This window comes from Tasmannia lanceolata, unplaced genomic scaffold (genome assembly GCF_043159265.1).
Source record: "Tasmannia lanceolata isolate RefF3 unplaced genomic scaffold, GAP_Taslan_0.1 ptg000016l, whole genome shotgun sequence".
Classification (NCBI taxonomy): Eukaryota; Viridiplantae; Streptophyta; class Magnoliopsida; order Canellales; family Winteraceae; genus Tasmannia; species Tasmannia lanceolata.
The window spans coordinates 8,621,296-8,632,114 of record NW_027518693.1 but is presented as its reverse complement, the minus strand read 5'-3'; the positions used below and the strand labels follow the sequence as shown (position 1 = coordinate 8,632,114).

General features: G+C 37.5%; 1 protein-coding gene across 1 annotated transcript; it reads right to left on the bottom strand.

Moving 5' to 3' along the window:
- Positions 1 to 1,338: 1,338 nt before the first annotated feature.
- Positions 1,339 to 9,335, bottom strand: LOC143848372 (uncharacterized). The gene is made up of 5 exons (XM_077357302.1): positions 6,861 to 9,335; positions 6,602 to 6,764; positions 3,905 to 4,068; positions 1,819 to 2,077; positions 1,339 to 1,715 (listed from the first exon to the last, which is right to left on the bottom strand). Exons 1-5 carry the CDS (start codon positions 8,951 to 8,953, stop codon positions 1,608 to 1,610), a joined length of 2,787 nt encoding a protein of 928 aa, XP_077213417.1. The 5' UTR covers positions 8,954 to 9,335; the 3' UTR covers positions 1,339 to 1,607.
- Between the last annotated feature and the right edge of the window lie 1,484 nt (positions 9,336 to 10,819).

The window sequence follows — 10,819 nt, the reverse complement described above, 5'->3', positions numbered from 1 at the left end:
GCTGGTCCGAGCCAAGTAATTAATGGTGTCCTCAAAACCCTGGGCCTGTTTGGATGCACTAAAAAGTAGGAAAAAGAAAGTAAAAGGACACATTTTTTTATTTCCCAGTCGAGAGAATGAGAAGCCTCGCCGCCCTAAAGAAGCCCTTAATTTTTTTTTGGCTCATTCCTAGATGAGCCACTGATACAGGGGACTTGCCTGCTAAATAGGGGTGCAACTTGGGTCGGATTGAGGCCAACCCTAACTCAACCCGAGTCTCGGGTTGAGGATGGTCAACCCTAACCAAACCCACCTCTAAATTTCTCAACCCTAACCCAACCCATTTTTTCCAAATCGGAACGGGTTGTCGCGTTGGATTCAGATTCACCTAGGGCCAAACAGAAAAAATCATAACCCTAAGATAATGATGAAAAATTAGAGGAAGGAGGTCGGGTTGCCAAAGCCTCAACCTAACCCAACCCGAAATTAAATCGGGTTGAACCCGTCGGGTTCGGGTTGAGCCCGACCCAAGTTGCACCCCTACAGTGCTAAGGGTGGTGCCCGTAGGGATATTATCTTTGTAACGCAATCTCTCCTCCCTTTGTAATTTTCTCTATTCTTAAATTAAATCTTTTACGGTCTAAAAATGAAAGACGAAGTTTCAAATTTGCCTTGTAATAAGTCAGACTCAAGCTTGAGCCATTCATGTTTTTTAAGAAACCAAATCTCTGTTAAAATATAAAAGATAAATAACGCCTTTCTCCAACAGCTTAAGCTATTGGAGAAGTTGGTTAATTAACATGGTATCTCCCAGATAGCAAAAATCCACATGTGATGGTCAGCCCAAAGTGGGACCACATGTGCCACGTGTTTGCCGAGTCGGCCACACGTGCGGGGGAGTGTTAAAATATAAAAGATAAATAACGCCTTTCTCCAACATAAGCTATTGGAGAAGTTGGTTAGTTAACAATCCCAACAACTGAACGTTCCCACCGCTACAGATGCGCTGTGATCAAAGAGACCTATTGATATTCAACATATTGAAACTTTTCCTATGGATGTTTGAAAATGGTTTGGAATTGGAGTAGTGTTATTTGAGAGAATGATACGAAATTAGATCAATTCCAAAGTGAGTTCCACTGGCAAGTGGATGGATCAAGTTTAACTTTGACAGGAGTAATAAAAGCAATTCAGGTCAGAATTTTTTGGATTGATTGGTGTATGTGATTCTAGTGAGGCGGAAGCTAGAGCACTACTTTGAGGATTAAAATTGTATACAGACTCCTTTCAAGAACCCTCAAAGGATAATCATATTCCAGAATACATGACCCAAGAATAATACAATAATGACAGGGAAGATACTCAGAACATTCACATGTCATATATACTTAAGCAACATGAAGCAAAATTGCTTATTTTTACACTCTATAATCTCATGCATGTCAATTCCATGCAACCCAAGTCATTTGAGTTTCTTTGGGACATCATCACACTTACAGTTGATTTTCTAAATCTAATGGCTACGATTTGTTAGTAATCATGGAGAACAACAACATGCTTGTTACCACAAGGAATGTACATTACTTCTTCAAAAGGGTCCTTGACAAAATCCTCCTGCAATAAGAGCATTACTTCTTCAGAAGGGTCCTTGACAAAATCCTCTTGCAATAAGGGCTGTTTCGTAGGACCGCTGCATGAGGTTGAATGGCTTCGACCAATGACGCGTGAATAGGACCCTAGTTTCCAATCAAGAGAAAAGAAGAAGAAGAGTGAGATTAGTAATTTTTTGTCAATCAAAATCTGAATATAAGGCTGGTCAAGTTGTACTGTTTATGATACCTTGGAAACTTCCAGAGCAGATTGAATAACATAGTTTGCATATGGGTGCTGCAGTAACAACTCGAATTGAGAGGTTGAAAGCAATTCATGAATGATCCTTGACCGGTTCTTTTCACCTAGAATTTTGAGACATTTTTCCACCACATTACTACTGAATTTCTGCATCGAAAGGTGTACGTAATTTCCTTCAAATTCAGAAATTAAGGTGGCGGTTGCTGATGGGATATTCAAATCCAAGATATATTGCACGATGTAGTTTCTGAAACACAACAGAAAAGCTTCGTAAGCTTGAGGCTGCAAACAAAACCAAAAAGGGACCACCCGAAACTTATTGGCAAAATGCCAATTAACTGTCACATATAATTGTAAAACTAAAAAAAAGAGAGACAAGGAATTAAACAAGTATATATTACTATTTTTTAAAGCTGAAAAATAAAGGATTTAGGAAAAAATGAGTAAATTGCGGATTAGTATCTTTATCAAGATGGACATCAACTAAAAAACATGGTTGTCTGTGTTTGTTGTTAAAGGAACATATGCTGTTTTTCCATGCATTGCAACCACGGGAAATATGTGAGACAAATTTTCTCTAGAATTGAAATCCTCACCTGCCTTTAGTATCATCAGCTCTCTTCTTCCAAATGCGAGAAAGAATTATATACTAAACAGAACTTTGAAAGTGATTATTGAAAGACACCGCAGTAAGATTATCTCAACTACTCAACCCAAAATGGCATAGAAAATGAGAACATAAATGAGACCACACCCCATTTCCATAAGTGTGAGATTTTTTCCTTTATGTGAGTGTTTATTTGGGAAATATTGGGAGATGAACACTAACAATTTTAAAACGGATGATATCAACCCTCCCTTTGAACATGAAGACAGGATACAAACAGGACACCTATACCGAGTTAAAGCAGCCCATTGAACATGTTAAAACTAGAAAAATACTTGAGATATATCTCTTGCACAGTATATACAAGTTCATTTAGTGAGGTAACTAATAAAGATAGCATAGTAGCAAGATTCACATTTGATGGAATAGGAGCTGACCTCCATGCATCAGAATGATAGATGTAGACTAGAATTACAATCTGAAGATAATTTCTTATGCTTAGCTAATTTACATATAAAAAGAAGTCTCAAAGATGTTGGAAGCTCAAAGGGGAGACAGCTCTAACTCCGTTCATAGTTCATATGTCTAAGAGGATATAGCCAACAAAGATATCCATGTCATAAGGCATAAAAAAGGTCATAGATAGTGTCCGGTTGTTCTTTCTCAACTCCCCACCCCCATCATAGGGGCAACAATATTTCCTTTATGTGAGAGTGTTTTGTTGAGAAATAATGGAGGGATGAACACTGACAATTTGAAAACAGATAACATGAAACCTCACACTGAAAAATGAAGGCGGGATACAAATAGGATATCTACGGATTCTACACTGATTATAAACAGCAAGATGAACTGGTCAAAATAGAAAAATACTTCAGATATATCCCTTGTACAATATGTATATTATGGTATGGACTACCCGGGTATCTAATCATGTTCCCTCCCCATGTTTTCACACCCCAATGTTGGTAGGGACCCAGAGAGCTGCCTTCGTACATCTAAGGATGTTGCCCTTACACAGAAAATTCCTCTCTCCTCTTTCTCACTCAACTGAATTGGTTTCGAGAGCATTCCGCCACTTTTTTAAGAATTTTCCCTTTATGCCCAATCGTTCCGAAGAAAACTTGCCCCACCCCCTCCCCCCACTTACTGCGGCTCACGAAGTTAGCCGGGGCTTCTGCCTAGAGTCCTATCATGATCATGCACTCGACGAAAGAGCTTTACAAGCGGGCATTGCCCCTTCTTCACTCAAGTGATATTGTTGGATGTGACATAATTTATGACTAAAGAATCAACCACTTTCACCAGCCTTTTGCGAACAACATACCTTCAGTTAAAAAAAAAAATTTAACAAATACTACTTCTATCAAGAAGATCCTTGATGGACAATGTGAGTTTCAGAAATTTGCATGTTTCATGGGACAAAAATATTCTGCATTGATTTTGTGATTTCATCCAAATATTTACCCAAATTCGTCTTGAGCAAGGAGAAGTCCATTGGAAGAAATTTCTGCAGCCAACTTTTCTCTTTGTCTCCCTGTTGAATGATCTATGCAGCGTTGAAGGACACGGCATCCATGTTGATGAGTTGCAATATCAACACAATACCTTGCAGCGGCATAAAAAATAAACTGCCCAAATACCATATAGAAATGTTTATATTTGACTTAATGAAAATAGAACAGGTTCAATAAGGAAAGAAAATAAATACAAGAATTTAAAATGGGAAAGAGTAGCAGACAAATGAATGACAATTTTTTTTTTTTTTTGGGAGCGAGTAAGTCAGGTTTACTGCCCAACATCAATTTGGAAGGTCAGCTAACTCAAATTTCAGCATTATTTCAGAATTCTTAGAAAACAATAAAAAATTATGTGGCTCTTCAATAGATCACAAATATAGCTCAAGATGAAGTTATGTTCTGACTTTTTCCCTAGATAGTATTTGGCATTGTGCCCTGTGAGACTCACAATATTTTTCTCTTATCCCCTCTGAGATCCATTAGCAAATGCAAAATCAAGGAATTAAAGAACTTCTTCCAAATATGTTGGTTCAATCTTACTGGATCTAAAGATTCACACATGAGACATTAAAATATTGCATGTTACACGTGAGACTTAAACATTTGGAAAACTGATACGCTTTGATAGTGGTACCTTACTAGTTGAATCCAACTTTTATCCTTAGTGTTTCCCCGAACTGCTCCTGAAAAGTTTGATAATGAGATAATTCTAACTTGTTTCTAAATTATTTTATAAGTATTTTGACATTAAAAAGTAGTTAGGAAAGGTCCAGGGTGTGTGTGTGTCTAGGAAGGAAAGAGTTTGGGAAAACAACACTCAACAATCTTGCTCTCTCCATTGTTCTGCTATTCTCTTTAAATATTCTATTTGTTTTACATTGTTAAATTTCCTTATCACGTGGCTGCAAAATTCAATCCTACTAGCCTTAGGGCAGGTTAATCCCTGCACCAGCACCAGCATTGGACTTGTGATTTCTCCCTCCACCAGAAAAGGGATTTCAGGAGATAGTTCATGGATTTTATTCTAAAAAAGAATAATATCACACACATACCATTTGCATTAAGTATAAATTACCATTGGCAAACAAGTTATGCATACAATTATACGTAAACTGAATTATCATCGATCCACCCTAAATTGTCGAGGATAATGACATAATGATTACTAGTTGGAACACTTTCCCATCATGATGCTAGAGATTGCCCGTGTTATGAGCATTGAAGGCCAATTTCTGATAGCTCCCAGAGCAACTCATATGGATTCTATAGAGGAAACTGAGGTACTCAATATTCTCCTAGTAAAGGCATTCTAATATCACGAATTGAAGAGTTGATTCACCCATTTATTCTTATAGGGACGGGGCTGGATCACCCACTCGTAGAAGATCAGCTATAGGTCACTCGACTTTCTTTTTTTTATATGGCAAGGAGATTATTTTGAAAGAAAAAGGAAATACCTGAAGACCGAGATAGTTAGATACAAGCCAAGCAAAAAAAAGAGAAGAAAATACAATAAAAATATCAAAAAGGAAGTTAAAAAAATTCAATCCTATTCTGGCGATTCCAGGTCGAGCTAGTTGATCTGCTTCACTGTTGGCAGAGAGCCACGAATGTTGGAAGAGCACAGAATATCCCTCTACTTGGTTAAGAATCTCCTTGATCGCATCTGCGAACCTCTAAGGGAAATTGGCATCCTGTTTAATCCATTGAATCACTTTTAGAGAATCTCCTTTCCACAACTGGAAGGTCTAATTTTCTTTTTCTAACAAGTAAATCCCGACCAGCAAAGCCTTGACTTCCACACCACTCGAATTCGTGAATCGTAGTGGCCCAGAAAAAGGCTCGCTTGGTATTACCATCAGCCTAAAAAATAAGGCTCCCAAACTAGGAGGTCCTAGATGCGAAAGGCTTGACCCTTTGAAATTAAGCTTCACGCCTTCACCCATCAAGGTGGAGGGGGCACCCATTCAGGAGTAGGTCGCTAGATATGATGCTGCGCACCCTAGTCTCTGCCCAAGGTTTGCGTAAGGAGGATTCCTATATGCTCTGAAAATCAGGGAGGATCCCTGCCCAACACATATTGTCACTCGATTTTCCTTAGGGGTGATCTTTTCATCCGGAAGAGTAAGAAACAATTTACTATAATGAGATCAAATGATGAAGTGGAATACAAACCAATGGCATCGCATTTGTGGAGTTCGTGTGACTGGAATTTGTTATTTGAAGACGTCTTTTGTGATAACTGATAATGAAGTAGCTAAGCAGATATATTGTGAAGTGCATCAAGCATATAGCAGTGGACTGCCATCTTGTAAGAGAGAAGAAGGTGATAGACAAAATCATCAAGACTCTATCCATAAATAGATGAATAGCAAAAAAACAAGGTAAAGAACAATAGTGAAAGATATTCAAGTAATTCTGACTATTTGACAAACATTTTCTATAAAGATCTATTATATAAGACAGTCGCAGGTAGCAGCTGGCATCATCATTATGTGAAGCAATGTAAAACATTCAATTTTATAATCAATTAAACAGAAAACATCTATAATTATGCATGGACAAATGGACAGTGCGGAAACAGAAATCCTCCATGACCAGAAAAACAAACACCAGAGACCTTTATAAATAGAAGAAGGTATACCTTATTATCTTCATTGCTAAGACATTCCAGGCAGCGTTGGACAACATGATTTCCATTAAGGTCCTTAATAAGGTCAAGAAACCCTGGTTCAAGTGCCAAAATAACCAGCAAAATTTGCTGCCGGGTTTTGAGTGTTTCTATCAACTTCTGTACAACCCGAGTGCTGAAAAACATAATAATAACCAAATAAGGTGCCGAATGTTTTAAACATAAAAGCTATATGAAAGAAAGGCAAGCTTAATTCTCATAAACAAGATACCCGTATGTGTTTAAAGAGATTTTGACAAGCATGCCGGGTTGTCCTGTTACCACAAGAAGAATCTGAATTCTCTGTTCTTCATTGCACACATCCAATAACTTTTGAATGAGATAATTCCCATATGGGTTTATCACAAGTTCAATGACATGATCAATGATCTCATTAAATATCATTTGCACATCTTGGGGAGTTCCCTCGTCGATTTTCCTTTGCAAAAACCGACAACCGTGCTGATCTTTAGCAATAAAGTATATGTACCCCTTCTCTTCCATCAATGAATTATACTTTGCTAGCATAAGTGAAGGGCAATACATAGATTGAAATTCCAACTCAGAATCTTTTCTATTTGAGTGCTCCCTACCAATATCATAGTGAGAACTTCTCGTACAATTACTTGAAAGGTTACATCCATTGTTTGTCACATTATTGAAACCTTTCCCTTGTATGATGAAATTATCTTTGGAACCAGAAAGCTCAAAGTTTTGCACAGTTCTCACTGAAGAATGGGATTGAGGAGCCCAACTATGTGGTGAAGTTCCCATCTTATTGTTAAACACTGGCAACCTATAATGGGGAAGCTTTCCTACAACCAAAGATGGCTTTTGGGGCATCATGTGAGGTGAACTCAATGAACTGAAAACACCAAAGTCTCTACTAGAATCATTTCCATTTTTTTGCAAGTGAAAAAATGCATCACTAATAGAAGGCTTCTCTAGAGAAGGGGTCATCTTTGGCACCTGAATTCCCCCCTGATAACAATTTCCACCAAAAGGAGAATCGACAGAGAACTGTAAATTATTTAATTCGTCACCACTAGAATGCTCTTCGGCTTGCTTCCATGGAAAATTCATCAAGTCTGGATAGCGACCCATATAAGAAAAAGGAGCATTCAATTGAGGAGAAGAGTTATGTAACCCTGATAAATTACCCATATGACATTTCCGCCGCAATCCCAACATCGACAACCTCCTCTCCTCATCTAGCATTGCGGGATTTGGAAGAACAGAGCAATTTGGAAGAACAGAGCAACCTAACCTTGAGTAATCATTAGATGACCCATTCCTACAATCCTCAAAGGGACTAATTGTGACAAAATTGCCACGGTTAGCCCCAACAGAAGAACGATCATCGAACTGAAACCCACGCTGCAATCCCAACATCGATAACCTCCTCTCCTCATCTACCGTTGCAGGATTTGGGAGAACAGAGCCTCCTAACCTTGAGTAATCATTAGATGACCCATTCCTACAATCCTCAAAGGGACTACTTGTTACAGCATTGCCACGGTTAGCCCCAACAGAAGACCCATCATCGAATTGAAACCCATATGATTCAATCGAGTTCCCAAACGATGCCGATCGATCGAACCTCACTGAATCTTCTTCTCTGTTTCTATAACCCATATGACATTGCTTCTTCCCCTCATCTAGCATTGCCAAATTTGGTAGAACGGAGCGTCCTAAACCTGTGAAATCATTAGATAACCCATTCCTACAATACTCAAAGGGACTACTTGTTACAACATTGCCATGGTTAGCCCCAACAGAAGACCGACCATCGAACTGAGACCCATTCACGTCAATCGAATTTCCAAACAACGCCGATCGATCAAACCTCACTGAATTTTCTTCCTTGTGTGTAATATGCATTTTAAGGAGTTTATCAGACAGACCCAGTTCATCCATCATCATCACATCAACGTTCTTCCCGACAGGAGAATCAGGCAATTCAGATTCTTGAGAACACCAATACCCATTTGGGTAATGGTTTTTTCTCTGAGGAATCTGAAATTTAATCTCCTCAAATGGCAAGCCACCATCGTCCACAGAGAGTCCGGTGAGCTCGCTCACCGAAGAGCCCTCAGACCGCACAGGGGATACACATACATAACCATGACTCAATGAGTCATTATCATACATGCGATGAATTGTCTGTTTATGAGCATGACCATGAACATGAGTATTATGTTGATGTTGATGTTCATGATGGTGATGATGTTTTTGATGATGATGATGAAGAGGGGGAGATGTTGCATGAGGGATCTCATCCAATAACATCTCAAGCTCCTCATCATCCTGCCTTTCTAACTTCATCGCTTGTTTATCTATCCAAAGCTCTTCAAGCTTTCAAAATAATAGTACCATAAAGGGAAGAACAAAAATAAAACAATATCAAAATCTCAAGACCCAAATCAGATTGCTATATAGAGATAGACTGAAAAGCATATAATCAGAAGAGATTACCACTATTTTTATGTGGGGATTGAAAAGGAGTGGTGGGTAAATTCAATAGCATTTCATTTGGGCTTTTGAGTCTTTGAGATGAGTTGGTGAAGCATGCAAAGAGGAACAAGATGAAGTTAAATAAATGGGAAAGAAATAAAATGGGTTTTTAGTTACACGGTTTTTGGAGCATATAAGAGACTCGCCATTAAACAACCAAAAAAGCACATAAAGATAGCCATTAAAACAAAGAAGAAGAACAGAGAGAGAGAGAGAGCGAGAGAGTAGTGTATAACTGGAGATATATATCAAAGTAAATTTATTTTGTATTAATTAAAGTTAATTAATTACACGTCGTCATTTGTTGGTAATTAATTGATATTGGAAATGATATTTACCCCCTTTTTACTTGGGACAGCCTCCTCTGGTATAACAGGGCAGTCATAATTCATAAATACACCAGAGGGGGCTGTCCAAAGTAAAAAATGACTGAATATATAACTTTCCAGGTCAGCAAATTTTTTATTTTGAAAATATAGGGGGTCAGGGTTTGGTGAGATGACAAAACCACCCCTCCTATGGAACAGGCGACTGTTGCAGTCTTGCTGTTCTTCTTTCCTTTAAAGGATGTTTTTCTTATTTTAAGTTTCTTTATTTGTCGTGACAAAAATAGAAAAATTACCAAAAGGTAATTTAATAATTTTCTTTGGTAATTGTTTTTAAATTTTTGAGATGAAGGTTACTTATACGGTAGCAATGTTTCTGTAGGCTAATTGGAGCTATTGTGGTAGTACACCTACCTTTGGAATGCATGAATTATTTTCAAAATTTTAGAAAAATTAAAATCTTTCTAAAATTTCTTGATTTTCAAGTGTTTGGTTACGCATGAAAAAAAAAAAAAAAACTTGAACAATTATTATTTTTATTTAAATGAACCTTTGATTTATGCTGATATATCTCTAAACAAGGCATAACCATTTCATTTCCTTTAAAATTGTGCTAGGGAAAAAAAAAATTCTACCTTATATTTTGGGAAATGTTATCTGCACTGCTGTATTTTGATAAGGGCACTCCTCACTTTATTAAACGTATGGTATGGCCCACACCATAGGATGATCAAAACCGTCCATTAGATAGGCCACAGCCTAAATAGGTTGTGCCCAAAAAATCATTTCGATAGGTCTATCCTAACCCTCCGATCTATAGAGGGTTAGGATCAACCCTCTAACATTCAGATCGGAGGGTTAGGATCGACCTATGGAAATGATTTTTGGGGCACAACCTATTTAGGCTGTGGCCCATCTAATGGACGGTTTCGATCATCCTATGGTGTGGGCCAATACCGTACTTTTAATAAAGTGAGGAGTGACCTCATCAAAATACAGTAGTGCTGATAACATTTCCCTATATTTTTCTTGCAATCTAAATAGGTCCAAGAAAATATCTTTTTATTATGATAATTAATTTTTATATTCAGATATATGTAAATGATAGTCATTAGGGATAACATATTATGGAAAAAAAATTCTAGGACTAGAAGGTCTGAAGTATTCATTTAGAATAATGATTTTCTTAGAAAAAAAATATTTAGAAAAGTTGGAAAATTCATTTTTCATGGAAACAATTTTTAATAAAAAATTTCCATGCTTCCAAACATCCCAAAAAAAAAAAAAAAAAAAGGTCATTTGTAGGAAAAGGCAAACAAGACTGGATGGAAATACTGGAAAAGGGGGTGTA

Bases quoted from the DNA above. Each gene is read 5' to 3' on its own strand.
- LOC143848372 (XM_077357302.1), bottom strand. From the start codon at position 8,953: ATGAAGTTAGAAAGGCAGGATGATGAGGAGCTTGAGATGTTATTGGAT. The intron at 6,765-6,860 runs GTATCTTGTTTA...TATGTTTTTCAG, and splicing joins ATCTCTTTAAACACATACGG to CACTCGGGTTGTACAGAAGT. The intron at 4,069-6,601 runs GTATACCTTCTT...GTATTTGGGCAG, and splicing joins TTAGCAATGAAGATAATAAG to TTTATTTTTTATGCCGCTGC.